Genomic DNA, 19167 nt, shown 5'->3' with positions numbered 1-19167 from the left:
ACAGCCCCAATGGACAGGAGGCAGCAGCGAGGGAGGCTGCGCATGGATACCATTAGCTGCCGCGCAAGGCGGCAGGCCCAGCGAGATGCTGCATGACAGAAGCCATACAGTTGGAGGTGCCGACGGAAGGAGCGACCCCCCCACCACAGGTGTGCACACAGCGGACCAAGCCACCCAGCCGCTCCCATCGCTGTACTGTCATGTCGAGCTATTTTCGGGGAGGGGGGGGGGAAGTAGCAATTGACATCGTCCAGGGCAACACCTCCGAGCCCGATATGCCAGTACCCTCCCACCTTCCCCTCCAGCTACGGCATTCAAACCTCCCGCCACGTGTGTAGTGTGGTGATAGAGCGCCATGAACCTCGAAAAGATGGCGCGAGAGGCTTTTGTTGAGGTTACCCGGCGGCCATGTTTTTCCTGCCGTGAAAGGGAGCTGAACTCTACATAAACCGGACGTACCGCGGAGTGTTTATTTGAGTTACCTTGTAGAAGTTGATTCATAAATAAAAGTGTGGACAATCTGTGCACACGCGCCTGTGACAGTTAGCTCAGTTTTACCATGTGCGTGTTATCTGAGTGCCTGATCACGTGTTTGCCTCCTCGACGTCTGGCGTGTGGAACACCCTAAGAACCCACCCATCTATTCATCAGAGTGTGCCTGGCGCTGAGATCGGGCCAGGTCCAGGTGTCGCCGAGAACTGCAGCAAGTGGGTCGAGTCACGTCCACACGGGCGACGTCACGCCCTGAGGCGAGAGTCTCCGCCGGGTCCGTGCCCCTTGACACGGTGGCGCCCAGTAAACTTGTACGTCTCATTAACAATACCCCCGACTATGTCAACGTGCTAAGTTAAAAACAAACCTACCATGCAAACACACACACACTTTATATACTCAACAACAACTGAAAATAAAATGACAAGATACAAAACCTAGCATACAATCATAATTCCTGCTACAGTCCAGTCACATTCAAACTGAGTATGTAATTGATATTTATGAGATGTTTGTGCTTTGCTATAAAAAAACGTCACAGCATATTTCTGTCCCAGAGCAAGACTTAAAAATGAAGAAACTGGACTGAAGCAGAACAGGAAACACAGAGGTGTCTACACAAACAATGAAGTCACACACCATAAACATACTGAACAGTCAGCTAAGTCGATGCTAAATTAAAACTATATAAAAAAAAAAAGGGATGTCAACAACAGCAGTTTGGAACCTGTAACAGAGGTAGTGCAGGCAAGCAGGGGGAAGGCACACACTACACCTACTGCTAGCGGAACGGCTCCAAGGATGCACCAAGCACGTATCTGCCGGGGTTCGTGCATGCGGGCGCGGGCGAGATGGAGCGAGGGGGGGGGGGGGACACTTGCTTGCACCTCGTCTCTCCTAGTTCGCTGCGGCCTCGTCTGGCGTCGCCATTCCCACAGTTCCACAGTTCCCGTCCACACAAACTCTACCCTGGCACCGCCTCATTTTTAACCATTCCAAATACAAAAAAATTTTTTTACAAAAACACAAAAATCCGCCATTATACAAAAGTAACCGATTTTTTACCATTTTTTTTTTTTTGAAGCTTCAGGTTTGACCAGATATTGCAGTTTTACATTGTAGTGATTTTTTTTAATAAACATGTTTAAGTAGTACCTACTGATACCGAGTAAGTTTAGAATACTTTATCTAAGTAAAAAAATCATATAATCTCACTTTTATATTTCACGATGAACCTTGTTTCTAATTCTGTAAGCTTTTCTAGTAAAATATTTGGGACTTCAATTTTTGACAGGTTAAAAAAAAAAAGTTCATCCACATAAAAACTGAAACCTAAATTTAATTTTTGGTTTCACCATAAGAGATTAGAGAAATCCACTGGTGAAAATTACTTGTGCTCACGCCTTAACTAACTGGCAGCTTAACTGCACTGTTTCACGCACTACGACAACACTGTCTGTTTGTCATCCTTCAGAGAAAAAAAAAGGCAGGATGGTTGGGTGCTCTTTGCCAGGCTTAAATAAAAAGTTAAAATCCGTCACCACCTACAAATAGAGCAGTGGTGGAATGTCAATCTGATATTGCAGGACGAAACTGCACTATTTGTAAATTACTTTGATAGGAGAAACACCCATGAACTGGAAATTTTTATTTTTATCCTAAATTAATGAAAATAATTTTTTTAATTTATATGTGGTTGCTTAAATTTATATTTCTCAGTTGACAGTTAAAAACATTGGAACTAAATGCAAATTAATCTCTGTTTGTGTAGAATAGTTGTATTAATTTTTTCCACAAAATATGCGTATGGCATATTCTTAACTAATTAAGAAAGGAATAAAATTAAATGACAAGCAAACCGGAAAATAATGCAATTAGAAATTCAACTGGCAATGATAGATGTGACAAGATAAAATAAGCAGTTACTTATAGAACCTCGTTACATTAGTCGCAAACTATGAATTATTCTCTCTTTAGTCCATTTTCATAGCACATAAGCATTGCCGTTAAAGCCACGCACGAGATATCAGCAAAAACAATGTCTGGTTAAGGGTGAGAGTTAAGTTAAATGCCACAATAAGTTCGCACTTGTTAGCTTCCAAAACAACAGCAAGTCCAATTAAACAGTCTTAATGCGAGGTGTTACTTCCCGAGAGCTTCAGAGATTCAAGCGTATAAATGAGCACAGACAGAAGATTGTATGCAATTGGCACGCAAGTGATATGTTCATATACCCTGTCTGTTTTAGAAATTTTCCTGAAAACCTCGTGGTATTTTTTTTAATATAAACAATTCCAAGATTAGTCAAATTACTATTAGTATATGAATGTATGTAGCAAGATGTATGCATTGCAACAGAGAATAAAAACCAAACAAAAAAAACAGTATTTCACTGTAAAATAAGCATTAATTGGAGTAACTCTTCAATAGATGCCTAGTTTTACGAAAATCAAAACCAAAACTAGGGAAAAAAATTTCCGATTATGTATTTAATAAAATGTTGTTAGTAAAAATCAGTGTATTCAGAAGGTACTTTAATTAGGTGATAGAGAAATGTAAGGAGTTATGTTGGCGTGGTGGTGGGTCAGGCACAGCAGAACACCGGAGCTACTACGTCCGGCCAACAACCAACAAAACAAGTCCGTGTCAAACTCACGTGAGCAGAGAGAGCGCGGTGGGGATACCATCTGGTACGACACGTGCTGAGTACGAAGCACGCAAGCTCTACCGATGGTCCGATCAGTACCAACAGCTTGTCTTCAGCTACTGTTGGTCACAGGCTTTCTGAATGAACAGACTGCATTGTGGGCATTCTTCGGTAACCACAAACGTACCTAGCCACATGGGCTTTCAGCGGTCTTGCCCCGAAGTCAATAGGGTGCCTCCCATTGCAGGTCAAGATTTTATATTTACAGTAATTACAGATAAACTTGCAGACTTTTTCAATTGTTTAACTGTCATGAAATTAAAAATATATACAGCAAATACTTTTTGCATAATTATCTGCCAAAGTTACATTTTTAACGTTTTTGGGTTGTACAAATAAGGAGACTTTAATTTATTGCAGAACTGAAACTTTTTAGATTTAACTGCAATGCCACTGGCTACTTCAAGAAATGGTTTGAATTTCTTCCAGAAAATATTAATTAATTTTACCTGGCATTTCAAAATACTCAAATTTGTTACGATTTTGAAATGCCAGATAAAATTATTTAATATTTTCTGGAAGAAATTCAAACCATTTCTTGAAGTAGCCAGTGGCATTGCAGTTAAACCTAAAAAGTTTCAGTTCTGCAATAAATTAAATTCTCCTTATTTGTACAATCCAAAAACGTTAAAAATTTAACTTTGGCAGCTAATTATGCAAAACGTATTTGCTGTATATATTTTTCATTTCGTGAAATTTAAACAATTGAAAAAGTCTAAAATTTGTTCAGTGATTAATATAAATCTAAAATCTTGACCTGAAATGGGAGGCACCCTATTAACCGTTCTCTAGTTACTCCGGTATGTCAGATCAACTCAACATCCCACATTGTGAAACTACAAACAATAAGACTACGGTCCCATCATTGGTCATCACGGTTATTTAAGGCCACCACACTGAACTCACCGACTTTCACGCCAGGTTAATGAATCCTACTTATCCAGCTTGCATAAAATTTAACATCCAGTAATACTTTTACAACTGGAGGCAATGATCATCAACCCCCTGAACAATGCAGTGGTTCGTGAAAGTGTGAATGATAGACAGCTTGTGAGAGATTGTGAGGGTAAAATATCAAAACTAATCTAGTTTGTCTCAATCTTGTGTATATTGTTTCTCCACACTCTCAAGCAATCTAGATTACGTTAAATTAATTTCACTTTATGTTTATATCAGCTTATGTATTCCTTTTTTTTATGTTTGTATTTGTATGGCCAGCCAGTTTTGGTCAGTATATTTTTGCAATTTTTGCATTTTGACATCTCCTATAAAAGAAGTTTGACAGTTTGACAGAGGACCCATAGTAGATGTTTGGCAGTTTGACAGAACCTATAGAATAACTTTGATAGTTTGACTGATTTGAATAATTAACATCATATTATCAAAGATTAAAAGGATTTTTCATAGAAAATAAAACGATCACAATTCCAGGAATATATATAGGATTTTTGGTACAAGAAAAATGTGACAAGAAGGTTTCAGTAGAAATTTATAACAGCTTTGCTTCAACTATTTATTGTTTACAGTAAATAAACAAATAAGAATGATTCATTCTTCCACAAGCAATGTAAGAAAAGTAGTTTCGGTCAAGATATTAACAAGTATGTGATCATAATAGTCTACACATAGAAGTCATATTTATGTTGTTTGGTTTGAAGATTTGCAAATCTCCAATTGCATGAAAATAAAAAAAAAAAACATTCCAAAATCTCTATCTTGATACAGAATTAAAATCAATTATTAGAAGCACATTTGTTTGTGACGTGAGCTCGAGAAAATAGAGAGCATCTTAGAATCATTGTCATGCAACATTTGCCCCATTTATTAAATTCCACGACGCTACTATCTACTGTTTGTTTGAGACTTGACAATAAGGTGCAGCTTATTGCAATTAGTAACAAGTATGAAATAGCTGGTTGTTCATCAACATGGTAATCCAGAAGACTGGCACGCTGGTAATCAAAGACACGCCACTGTACAAGAAAGTGCGAGAGCTAAAGCGGGTGCATTCAAAAGTCTTGAGTTGTCACAGTGCCAACGAGTGTACGAGTGCATGTCGGAGAAGGAGAATGAAAGTGTGCTGTATGTTTATGTTGCAGCAAGTTATTGAGAATGTGACACAGTGTTCACCTGAGAAAGCGTGAGTGCTCGCACGAGAACCAAAAAAAACTATTTGGCAAGTAAAGAAATAACTGTTACCATGTAGCTGATCGATAGCTGTTACTACGTTAAATTTTTCCAGCCGTACATATTGTTTTTCTTCGCAGCCCTACAGTCAGGAGACACACCGGCTGCAGTGCAGCTCAGATTTGTTTGTAGTTGAGTGTATGAATCCACTACCATTTTTGCTATGATTTAATTAATTTATTGTAAACATTAATGTTGACAGTCTATTTTAAGTCTTGCTGGTACTTCCAGATAGCCAGATCTTCGTACCAACTACTCGGAGTTCACTGTTGAGCATATAACCACAAACATACCTCGCCACATGGCTATCAGCGGTCTTGCCCGGAGTTAAGGGGGTGCCTCCCATTGCAGGTCCAGATTTTATATTTACAGTAATTACAGATAAACTTGCAGACTTTTTAAATTGTTTAACTTTCACGAAATGAAAAATATATATACAGCAAATACTTTTTGCATAATTAGCTGCCAAAGTTACATTTTTTATTGTTTTTGGGTTGTACAAATAAGAATTTAATTTATTGCAAAACTGAAACCTTTTTTAGGTTTAACTGCAATGCCACTGGCTACTTCAAGAAATGGTTTGAATACCTTTCAGAAAAATATTAATTGATTTTAGCTGGCATTTGAAAACTGTGGCGCGTCTCTCTGCCCACGAGCTACGCCATGCAGCGGCACGCTGGCACGGTACCTGCACGTCTAGCTCCGCCCGCCTGGCGAGCCAGTCGCGCTGCTGGTCCGCTTCGGCCAACAAGCCCGAGATGGCCGTCGCAACTAGGAGAGAAACCGGCACAAACAAAGGTCGCTGTGATGGCAACACACGCAGTGCTTCGACTACTGGCGCAGGGACTAGCCGAGCCCGCCCCTCGGCCGGCCGCTCTCTTCCTCACTCTCGTCTCCACTAACTTCACCATAACATTTACGTCAATACCATTAACAGCGGTGTTTCTCGTTCCGTACAACCAACAGCATGTGAAGATGCTATCCTGCTGTGTTGTCTGTTGAAACATGTGCTCAGTTATTAAGATAGTGATACACAAGACTGAGTTTTAAAAAAGAAAAAATTTGATTTCAAACAGTGGGTAATTTACACTGTTGTAAACTGCTCAAGAGAAAATTAATGTTTTGTTTTAATGCTTAGCAATTCCAATTAAAAAGAGGCTTTGCCTGCGTTATTCAGCGAGTTTTAAATATTACTGGGATTCTTAGATTGTTCTTTAATTAATGAATAAAATTATTATTTAGTGTTGGTATTCACACCTTTAAGTTTCTAGACTCCCTAAAATTAATTACTTAAATACAGTGTTATATTGCATAATCGTCACACGCGCATAAACGTCGCACCAGTATTTTAGGGCATCAATTTGGAGAAAAAAGTTTTATCGCATACACGTCGCATCATTATTTAGATTCGGAGCGCTTTGTGTAGGTAGTTTTACAGTGTAAAACAATATATTTTAAAGTTGAACTCTAATATTCATTCGGATATTATCGCTTAATTATTTAATTAACAGAAATACGAAGTTGTCTGATGTGTAAATTTTCTTTTGAAGATGTTTTTAAAAGTTATAACCTTTATCTGTTCGTCTGCATCGCCGCGGTGTACCGCTTATAAAAATATAGCCAGCGCTAGTTGGCAACATTCATGTTTGGTTATGTTGCTTCCCTATAGAGCACGCACACGTAGTCAAATATCGAAATCTCGCTGATTCATGCAACGCGCGCTCTCTGTCGAGTGCCGAGTTAACTACATTTGATAGCCCGCACTTTCTCGTGATGTGTACTATGACATTTATGCGCTCAGACTCACGTTCACGTCACAGTTTCTGTTTTTCTATTTAAAGTTGTAGAAGGGTTTTTGTTGCATGACTTATTAATTTAAATTGTTTGGCGTGCTTTAGTATAATCTAATTTTTTTAATTGAACGTACTTTCCTTGAATAGGTTTTTTTTATGAATAACTTTACCTAACAAAAAATGCTTTTTTTCACATAATCGTCGCACCCCTACTTTTCCAACTTGATTTTAGTATAAAATGTGCGATGATTATGCGATAAAATACGGTATTTTTTTTTAAACTGCATAAATAATGTATGCATTACTAAAATTACGTACAGATTATCGTAACGGCTACATCAAAAAACAACAACAGGCCACGAGTACGTAAAATTAAGTTATTTGGATTAAAAACTGTAAAATATTAGAGCAAAATAAAAACACCTCACTGAATATGTACGGATAGCAAGGAAAGACCTGTGACGCCCACGCGGTGTGCCGAGTGCGCAGTGACAGGGAGAGGCAGGCGCGGAGGGCCGGGGCACGGACACAGAGACACGAGCGAGATGGGGACGGAACCTGGCCTCGCGCGGAGTGCCACGCGTGCGGGACCGCGCCCATTTGGGCCACGATCCTCTCCATGGCTGCCTCCGTCTCCTCCAGACGCCTGCGCAGGTGGTCTATCTCCGTGTCTCCTGCAAGAGACAGCCCTCGCCACCTGCCAGCCAACCACGCGCCTGCGCGCTCCCCCCACCCCTCCCACACCCACACGTCAGTCGCCGACGCCAAGCACCGGCCCGCTGCAGGCTAACACAGGCCGTTCCGCTCTGCCCCACAATCACCAATACCGCACACGTAACCACACATTCAAACAATTCAAATACCGGTCGCAACGCTAACCTAATACCCTCGTCCCGATCAACAATATCTAGTTATTTCTACAAGTTCAGATTCAAATCTAATACAATAAGTGTATAAGTTTTAAAAAAATATTAGCTCCCATTTCTAGAGACGCACATATTTTGGGAAACCCTTTTTGAACAAAAATAATTATTTTAAAAACTCATTTAATGATCATACCAATTTCCCAACCATGAAAATAAATAACGAAGCGGAAGTTGGTGTATTGTGAATTCAAAATAAACCTAAAAAAACTTTGTACATATTTTTTTTACAATTTTCCAAAATAACATCTCAAATGAAGCAATAGGGTTCAAATGGAAATAAGTATTTTTGTTTTCATAAAAACACTCATACCACTAAATCTACAAAAGCTAGAGATGTAAAACTGACCATGATTGACAAATGTAAAGAGCTGCCTAGTGTCTGGTTTCCATCTTTATAAATCTTACCGATGACAAAATTACATAAATAACAAAAATGGTCTCACAACATTTTAAAACCTGTTCCATAAATAGTTTTGAACATACTCTAGGGAATGGTCTTTAGTTTTTCAAAATCTGACTTAGGCCTTAAGATTCTTCCTACTATTGTGTGTTTCAGTGACATCACGTGAGAGAAGTTTATCCAAAAACAAAAGTTACTGAAGAGTTCTCCGAGGTTCACCACGAGTAGAGCTCGGCTCTCTGGCCTGGCCGTCTTGCAAGTTGAAAACAAAGTAGCAAAGGGAATTGATTCGGACGAGAGTTCCCACGAACAATTTAAAGACGAAAAAGGTTTTCAGAGTTACTATGCTTACAATGTGAAGTAAATAAAGCAGAAGGTAACACCAGGGTTGCATGGCCCCCACAAGGGTGTGGCTGGGTGGACCCCTGGGTCCAGGGTACAGAGCCCAGGCCCTGTTTATTCTTAAATGTTTAACTAGCATAATTTTTTACAAACTAGAAAAACATATTGAATATTTTATAAATAAAGCTTAGTTTGGACTTAGAAAAAAGGAACCTTAATTACACCCTGCATTTTCAGGTTAAATAACATTGTAAAAAGAGTGTAGGTAAGAAATAACCATGCAGATATAATGTAGCACGTGACTGTAAAATTGTGGTGGGAAGGGGAGGAGGGGTGCGTCTCCGATCCCGGATCCAGGGCTCATAGTCGCATGTGGGGGCCAAGCTGGCAACTACGCGTGGCTTAAGGAAGGGCGCTGGACACTGGGCACCAGCTGACCTCGCCACGCCACCGGAGAGCAGCATGCCGCACCGCTCACGCGCACAAGGCAGCACGGCAGCACGGTCAGGCACGGGTGGCGGTACACGCAGTCGACCATGCCCGCAAACTGTGTGGCTGAGATGCCTTTAAACTCAACACTACTACGTCTACTATTACTCAATATGAAACGAAAAATAACTCATTATTAAATTCAAATCAGCCTCTAAATTTTAACATCTCCACAATCAAAACATGTACCTGAACACATGCAAGAAACCAAGCTAAACGATATACACTCAACAACTTTTATCTTTGCCAAAATGACCCAAGAATTCAAAAACCTAATATGTTTTCTCCACACTGCCCAACACATGCCATTTCCTACAAGCCCCTTCAACCAATCACCACACACACGCACACTAACAAATAGTTTGAACAGAAATGATCACGGTCGTACTTACTTGTGTCTCTCTCCTTCCATCCTGTGCCATTCCGTGGAAAATGAAACACTTATTTTAATATGCATTTTCTGTACAATCGAACAGATCAGTGATAAATGATAAATAACCAGCAACACTACTAGCATTAGTGAAACACACGTCCTTTTTCTCGATGAATGATTTCCGCTGAGAAGCAAGTTGTCACAAGCACGTTACTGTGCGGATAGTCCGGTCCTGATATGCGTCCGCGGTCCATCAACACAGCATCCCAGACCCTGGCTGATCACAAGCTCTTTCACATCGCGCAAGTGTGCGAGAGCAGAGCAACACTCCCCCGTCTCCCGTCTCACACCACTAAGTGATTGCTGTGCTGATTTGTTTCTCACAGGATGTTCACACAAATCTGTACAAAAATTTCCTTGACTTTGCCATGACCAAAATTACAAATTTCCATTCCTTTTTTTTTAAAATAACTTACCTATTTTGTAATTTTCTGAAAGACAACCAAGCCTCCACCATCCCTATAGCTGTACTAGTTCGAACAGAATCATTCATACGCCATTTTGCAGTGTGTATGAATATGAACTAAAACATCATCTTGGGGGAGGGAGGGGGGGATGTGTTGGAAGTCCGGGTGATGGCTTATCAGAGCATGACACTTCCCCCCTCAAATTACTATCACTGAGGAATTTTCCTGACTTTTCCCCGACTTTCGAAAATGTGGACACACTCAGATGGGCATTGTAGCTTCTCGTTACAGCAGTTTGTTTCTTTGTTGGTGGGTGAAAAATGTCACACACAAACATCAACAATTAATTATAGTATAGTTTAGATGAAATAGAGTATAACAAACCTTACAAATAGCAAGATGTTAGTTAACCTCAGAAATGAAGATAGCACTGGCAATGCCACAATATATGACATATTTAGAACAGTGATAACTTATAAGTTATTCAAAAACAATGATCATTATATCATTGCTAGAAAATCATCAAAACCAGGCAAATTTGAACAGCGTGTCAACTAAGTTTTTCTATTGCAATCCAAATCCACATCTTTCGAGAGAAATTGTCAAGGGAGAAATATTCTACAAGAAAACTATGAAAATATGGCATTTTTAGGGAAAGTTATGTGATGTTGCCACAACAGAAACAAAAGTAAAACAATATCAAAGAGATAGGCGGAAGATCTGACCAAGTCTAAAATGGAAGTGAAAATTGATTGTTTAGGCAGCTTTCACCAACACTAAAACAGGCATTTATTCCCCATGCTGAAGCTAGTTGACTGGGACAAACAATAACTAAGAAGACCTTTGTACGAACACACAATTGGACTAACTAGTGACCTGTCAAGCAAAAAACTCACAGGATTTTAAAGTGTTAACCTTCCAGTCCCATAAAAAAAAATTCTAAGATGAAAGTGGACGATTACGTTAGATTTTGCAGAATGATGGTGACAAAGAATCCGTACATTCATTGAAAACATTTCTAAAGAAACACAAATTCCTGTAAAAATTAAACCCAGGTTTGTTTACAGTTCACAACTGACAGATTTTTCATGCATGTTAATTATGAACTGCTTTTGTTTCTTATGAAATATTAAAAAAATTATCCAAATCCATTGCATTTTAGTTTAAATATTATGAATCATTAATATTAAAAGTTAAATTTTATTTTATTTTTGTTGTAAAAATAGAGTTTGCAATCACTTACAATTTTATGTTATTTAAAAGTCTTTTTCTAGGACAACAATTCATTAATCCGCAGATCTGGGAAGCCTATCTCCGGCATTGCCCTCAACTTAACACTGTACTTTACTGTATCACCCTGGAAATCCAAATAGAGAACAGCACAGAAGCCCCGAAATAAATTCCAAATAAAGTTTTCAAATGCAACTTTACAAACTGTTTCAGTGAATTTGGACTAAATATGGCAATACAAGTTCTTTTTTTTTTTTTTTTCCTGTTTTAGCATGTTAACAAAAGCCACTAAAAATTGTTTATTTCTTTTTTTCATTTAGTTATGTACAAAAAAAATCTTTATTTGCAGCTTTCATTTATTATGCATTTTCACCTTAATTTTTCATGAGAATAATCTGCAAGAATATAAAGTGAGACATATAAAATACCCCAATACAAACCCAAGGTGTCCAATTCTGCTAAGTACTGGCCTAACTTCCACGTTAATGTTTCTTTTTTTGACGTGATAACGTCTTATAAATTGATGAACGCCAACTGCACACACGAAAAAGCATGACTCATAATCACGTTCCGCCTGAGCCGAGCGTGCAAGAACCGGCCAACCACCGTGCGAGAAAATCTTCTGTAATATCGAACAGGTTAAGGCGGGCTTTTTAACTAATTGTTCGTGATTATATTCAAACAAATTATTTAAATTAAATTTGCGAAAACTGTAAATAATATTTGAAAATTAAAAAGTATGCAATTTTTCATGAATGTTTTCTCATGACGTTATCACGTAAAATTATCATCCGTGAACCGACTTTCCAGACTCTCCCCGAGGGAGTGGTGCTGAAGCTAGCGACGACCCAGGAGCTACTGACCCAGCTTGGTGGGCTCGTCGCCTGCCCTCCAGGTCGGGCGGCCGCTGCCGGCCGGCGCCTCCTCCTCGAAGACCAGCTTGCGGAACTCTGGGTCGGGACCGTACTCGGGGTAGCTGCCCGGCCCGGAGCTCGGCTTCTTGAACATCACCTGCCGCAGCGACACCGCGCGTCACACCAGCAGCTCCCTGCTGTCCCCGGTCGTCATGGACTCACAGCTTGAAAATATACTGAAGCTGAGGAAAAACTACCAAGACTCCCACACTCGTAGTCCGGAAAATTCCCCCGAGTTTCCCCGGTCCAACCGCACATTATTTACGTGTTTCATCAATCAATATCAAACCCATAAATTTGATCAAACTTTGAAGCGACACAGCTTTTTAATTAAGAGATCGTTAATGACTACCAACATTTTAATATTTTTGCTACAAAAACATCAAGTCGATACACAGTCGATTCGTTGATCATTGCTGCTAGGTTTAATTTATGATCAAAACTGATGGTTTTTTTTTTTTCTAATTCAAGTGAATTTGTAATTAAAATACAAGCTGGTGTTAAGATGTATTAGAGAAACATACGTAGTAAAAAATTACAAATTCAGTTTGGTAACTGATATTTGGCCATTTACCTGGATTTTCCAGGTTTTGTATACACCTTTTAAATTTCCTGAGTTTTGCCTGTTTTTAAGATTTTCCCTGTCTGTGGGAATCCTGAAAAAATTGAAAGTTTACTATAAGTTTTTTTTTTTTTGCTTACAATCCCATTACCACAATTTAGTTTGCATGGCCCAGAAACACTTTCAGCAGTAGAAGAATTGGCCGCTACGTAGAATAGCTCTTCTAGTAGGGGACACCAACCAAGGCTCCATCGTTCGTGCTCATGGAGTAATGTCAGAGGAAAAGGAACTTTTGAACAGTGACACAAAGAATACCACGACAACCCTCATTACATGAACTCTACAAGTCGACAATACTCTCCTATGTAGGTTTGCACAGCTTTAATTATTTATGAATGAATTACTTCTAGTCTATCGTGGTACGAAAAAAAAAATTATGTTTGCATACAATAATTTGGTTTTCATATGAAGTAAAATTGGAAAAGGTGAAATCAAAAACTGAGTTGGTTAAGAACAGAGACATAGTTGTCAAATTTATAAAATATTTTAAATTATTTATAATAGTAGCAGAATACGCTTCATATAAAACATTACACATGGTACTTTCTTCCCCATATCACTGTCAACTAAACTGGGAGCGCGCAAATGTGTTCAGATGTGGGCAGACTAGCACACCGCTGGCAATAAGCTACCAGTCACACACAGGTCTGACGACCGAGTGACCAGCACGGAGCCCGGCTGTTATCGCTGGATCTCTCTGAGGCGTGGCGATGATCGCTCAGCACGCTCGGGCGCGGGAACACAAGTCCACTGCTCGTGCCGACGGACATTAAAAATAATATGTACATAGAGACCTTTTTTTTAATGATACCAAACCTAAAATCTAAAAACACATTCATACCTTGATCAAAAAATGTGAATAAAACATTTACATTGCGTTAATGAAGCAGTGGTGACGGGAACAAACACCCAGAGCTCACTGTCTCCCCCTGCGAGACGCCGGCTGAGACGACTCACCTTCATGATGGTGTACATGAAGAAGACGACGATGCCCACCGTGTAGATGGGCATGATGATGCCCATGGTGCCGGTGCCCTTGGGGGCCGGGACCACGTGGCCCGCCCCTCCCATGGGCGGGCGGATCCCCGCCACGGGCACCGGCTGCAACACGCACGCTCCGGTCAGCGACCCCAACACACTCCCGACACATCGGCCACGCAACCTTCACACCACACGCCGAGAGAAACAACCAGCATCACTTTCTATAATAGTACTCAAGTGGCTACTCGCAACTAATTTAACTTTCAGTTTCCTTCCAAACAGTAACAATGCTTAGTGTTATAATCAAAATGTGCTTAGAGTCTGTAAGCTCTTTAGCAGCATCTTTACTTTATAACCACAATATTAAATTCAAATGGTTACTGTATGGGAAAGCGGGAGTCAAATATATTATGAAGAGAGGTACCACGGAAATAAAGGTAAACATGTTAAAACCAATTATCTACACGATTTTAAAGGTATTTTTAATGTAGCTAACATAACTCAATCTTCCATTTACCCAATTTACTAGTAATTTGAATGTAACTAACCTAAACGATAAGCTCTTTAAACTGTAATGTTATACAATCTTTCAAAAATATCATAATACCATTTTCAAGAATGATTAAAAATAATGTATGGAAGTAAAAGTGTGCCATTGCAGCTCATTTCATTTACACTGTTACCTAAATAGAATTCAAATTAGGGTACAGTTGTTCAGGCTAATACATTACATCACATTCCCAACACCATTAAATTAATATTGTTTACTTTATTAGTGAAAAACCTAGAGTCTAAAACACAAATAATCAAATATGCTTCAAGAACTGTATGTACACCATTTGTTAGAGTAAATAAAAAAAATCTAATATGCACAGCATAATTTACAGTTTTCTTTATAAGAGATATTTACTATTAAGTAGAAATTTTAAAAGACCTATGCACACAATTTTCAAAAAAAGGCAGTGTGATGTAAAATTTTATTAAGAAATAAAATTGAAGTGTTTAACAGTTACACCAAAAAATATCCAAGCAGTCTTAAATAAGGTATAAAAAATTATTTCTGTACATAGTAACTGCTTCAACAATCATACACACACACATAAATTATTTGTAGTAACAAGAGAATAAGGGTAATATCAATACTAAACATGGTTTCAGATAATTTAAATATTAATTTCAGGTGGAAAGGGTTTGCTGTGTACTGTAACGGAAATTGGGAATTTCGACACCCTTTTAAATTTTTACTATAATTTTGGATTAATTTTGGAAATTTTATTTTTCTAATTTTATTTGGTTACAAGGGGGCAATTTACTTTTTGTTAGGCCGGTGTACGCCTCGTGTTTAAACTTTGTGCCAGTAGTCTGAAGCACCTTTCCCAGAGACGTATCTGATATTTTGCAGATCTAATACTTGGCTGGCAACCAGCTTAAAATTTCTCTCGCCTGCAGTCGCATCCCAAGTTCATAATATTATTTCTCTTCATGACCAAAACTGCATAGAGCAGCTTCTGGGCTCCAAGCTGCTACTTCTCAGAGACCTGCTGAGAGTAGTAAGTCTTGTCATGAACGGGTATCCCATGGACGGATATTCCCAGCTTCGTTGCGCCTTTTGTTTCCCCCACCCTTCCCCCTTAGTTCTGAGAAATCCAGGAGCAGTGACCTGACATTAACTTAGCCAAGACGATGGCCTATTTCAAGGACCTTCTCCCTGGTCCTAAAGAGACCTCCGCGACACCTAGCGGCAGAAAAAAGCAACTTCACCCATGGTGGCCAGCGAGCTGAGACTACGCTCGTGACACCTGGCGGCGAGTCAGTTCACCGCCTCCGTTAGTTCCCCTTTACGACACCAGAGTGCAGCGCCGCTACGCCTTATGGCCCTATGCTTCTTCCTCGCGACCTGTAGAAGTCAATTGTTTGTTGCTTCCTGTACCTGCCGGTAGAGACCGCAGCAGTCGCTCTTTGGCGCGAACTACTGAAGTCGTGCGTACAACCACTCGGGCACCTTCGGAAATTTTCGGCATAGAACCGAACCTTTCCCTCCTTTGACCCGGGGCCTAACCGCCCGATTTAATTAGGAGCTTTGTCCGCCATTGCGGCACTCAGTCCTCTGACCTCGGCTACTGACCACGTCTTCTCAACGTCCTCTGCGCTAGGAGACTTTTCGCGGGAATTGCGAATTCGTGTGCAGAAGAGATGTAGTCAGTTGCTCTAAGGGATGTGATCCCATTTGTTCAGTAGTCGGTCAGTAGTAGTAATTAGTTCAAGTCATGTCTCCAATTTTAAAGTTTTAGTATTTTTTATTTTTTTTCTAAATTTTTGGTTTCGTTCGCGCAGCCGCGACTTCTCGGTCCGCGGCATCCTGATGTCGGCGCAAGACACCAAGTGAGCTCCGAACTCTACACCCTGTTTGGTGAGTAATCCGGCCTTTTCCCCCACATTCCAGTTTGTTGGCCTTTTGCGCCGACGGTGTATGACTGTCTGGAAGCAGGTCTAATTCGTTTTGAATTTGACTTGGGTTTCAGACAGGGTCGAAGTGCTGGAGAGACAAATTGCTCCCAGCTCGTGGTCCTGCACCTCCACTGCGGGTCACGTTAGAAGAGATGTTTCCGCGACCCGACGTTATCTTTTGAAGACCTGGGTGGTAATGTAAAATCAACATCCCCCCCCTTTCTAGCCACGAACTACATTAATCAAATGAATAGCCTACCAGCGAACAGTGCTTTCCTCAAGAACATGTAGAATGAATAAAACTAATTATCGATGTAATCATTGGACGAATCAAATTTTGGTGTGATACTTATACATTTTTGTTTATGTAATTGTTTGTTGTTAAAGTTGAGTATGTGTTGTTACAATAATATCGGGCCGGCCCATTCTCGAAAAAATTAAATATATTGTTAATATTATTAAATGGGAAACTTACAAATGCCAAATCAAATGGAAAACAGAATTCATTATTTACATTTTTAAATAAAACAGGGAACCTATAGACCAAGCTACTTGTGTAGTGTTAATTTATTGATGATATACCTTCTTCCCTTAAACGATCCACCAGCTCCCAAGTTGCTTGTGTCAGGGAGTTCCAAATTGTCTTGTTCTCCACCTCGTGCCACCTCTGGTCAATAACTTTATTTTTCTTATTATTCTTACCCAGCAAGTTTCCAAGGCTCTTTTTAATTTATTTAAAATAATTTAATTTTGAGGCACGAGGGGCGTTACAGTACACAGTTCAGTGGAAGCTCATTACAAAGAACCTAACTTTAAAGGATTTCTATTTTTAGACCCTCACAAGCTGCTTTATGTTTATTAATAGTTTATTATTAGGATTGTACGATCTGCCACTGTAAAGAACTCCAAGTGTATCTGCAGGATCCCCTAGTCGCTAAGTGCAGGTTGACTTGCGTGTCTGTGATCGTCTCCTCCATGTCCATTCTTTTTTTATGTGAAACTCTGAAGCAGTATACATAGTCCGATAAAGTAACCTTTTGATAGCCATTGATGAAGAACAATTTATCAAGAGAGTTGTGAAAAAAGGGGAACTACTTTGAGTTTTTCTACTGAACTCAGACAGTTTAAAAGATAAACTACAATAGTTAGGTAACTAGTATGATTCAAGTTCAGTGTTAACATAAATAATAATAAATTTAACAATAATACTAATAATACCATGTGCTTGCATTGTAATAGTACAAATACAGGATACGCTAAAACAATTAATTTTTGTATTGACGTTTTTAATTTTAAAATCTTTATGTGGTGCCACCTGAAACAAGTCACAGTTTGTGAAAGTCCAGCAGACGTCGGGACTTTAAAAGGTGCTGGATTATCAGGTTGTAAGTCATGTGTCCACTAAATGCTAAGTTGTAGAGGAAACACATCTGTAAGATGGTGTTTGGTAACATATATTGTTTAGCAGAACACAAGTATAAATATTTCACCACAAATACAGGCCGTAACTAAATTTTCTGTCGTGACTGCCGAGTTCCGTCGAAAAAACACAAAACGCCAGTATCACTCAGAGCGATCCAGAACCACGTTGAACGCTTCCGACTACCACTTATGTGCGTACGTCAAAGTCATTCTGACCTCAATTAAAAATTATAGGTTTTTAGCTTTAATTCACTTATTTGGCTTGAGTGCGTACACTCCTTGCTAGTGCCAGACGGGTCGTTACCACAACGCCGAAATACCACAGCGCCGAACGTACAATAACGCCGAACGTACAATAACGCCGAACGTACAATAAAGCCGAATACCATAACGCCGAAAAATGTTGCTGCGGGGAGGGGGGGCCACAAGAGCAAATTGAAAAACAACTGAATGAATTTGTGTGCTAACCTTACCTAACCTAACCTTTGTGGCAGTCCTGCAATGACATTTTTCAGCATTAATGTATTTCGGCATTGTGGTAATTCAGCATTGTGGTACATAGTAGTTTTCTAGCTGTCGGCATTGTAGTCAATTTGGCATTCAGCGTTATGGTTTTCGGCGTTACTGTACGTTTGGCGTTGTGGTGCGTCCCCGTGCCAGACCATCTGGCACTTGCGATCGCTCAATGCTGGACAATTGGGAAGTCTACTGTATTAACTAATCAAATCTGATTCTTTAAAGAGTGCCTCGATTCTGAATCTAGAGCTCAAGACTCGGGAATAACATAATAAGCAAAAACACAGGAATTCCAGTTGTGAAGAAACATTCAACACAATAAATTATAATTTTTCAAATAAAATAGCATATTTACGATATAAACAATTTATTTTGATATCAAAACATGCCCAGAGCACTGTACTAAGTTGTAGATACAAACATTTTAACTCGCTTTTATTAGCTTCATACCTACGTATGTTAGTAACGGAAACTTTGAACATGATTTTGACCCCCTTCAAAACGTCCGATTAACTCGAAATTTGGCATACTTATCAAGGACCGATGACAATTCAATATTTTAAACAGTTAGACCCGTTATCCTTACTAGGATAATCAGGATTAGCGATTTTTTGTTTTCCTAAAACTGGTACCTAGTGTCTTTGCGCCAAGACCAAGAAGGGAAACTACCAGGCGCGCTAATCACCTATTTCTCGGATAAGTTACCGACTTTGAATAAGATTAAATTTTCGGAGAGGGAAACTGAGAACCGGCTATCTCATCCAAGGGAGGCAGCAGGCGCCCAAATTGCTCATTGCTCGGATAAGATACTGACTTAGAATAAACATCAATGACTTCCAGATTTTATTGAATATCATT

At 39.5% G+C, this 19167-nt stretch overlaps 1 protein-coding gene across 2 annotated transcripts in view; it reads right to left on the bottom strand.

The window, feature by feature from the left end:
- LOC134540407 (resistance to inhibitors of cholinesterase protein 3) overlaps nt 1-19167 on the bottom strand; it is a 54205-nt gene that overhangs the window by 22842 nt on the left and 12196 nt on the right. The window contains exons 4-6 of one of the 2 annotated variants that reach the window (XM_063383126.1): nt 13900-14043; nt 12270-12417; nt 7738-7853 (exon numbers count right to left, since the gene is read on the bottom strand). In XM_063383126.1, coding sequence (XP_063239196.1) covers nt 7738-7853; nt 12270-12417; nt 13900-14043 — 408 coding nt within the window. Of the gene's footprint in view, nt 1-6074; nt 6158-7737; nt 7854-12269; nt 12418-13899; nt 14044-19167 lie in introns of both variants that reach the window. The other variant, XM_063383125.1, reaches the window with a different exon arrangement.

This window comes from Bacillus rossius, chromosome 16, assembly GCF_032445375.1.
Source record: "Bacillus rossius redtenbacheri isolate Brsri chromosome 16, Brsri_v3, whole genome shotgun sequence".
Classification (NCBI taxonomy): Eukaryota; Metazoa; Arthropoda; class Insecta; order Phasmatodea; family Bacillidae; genus Bacillus; species Bacillus rossius.
Note: the sequence above shows the minus strand (reverse complement) of the source record. Positions and strands in the feature narration are given on the sequence as shown.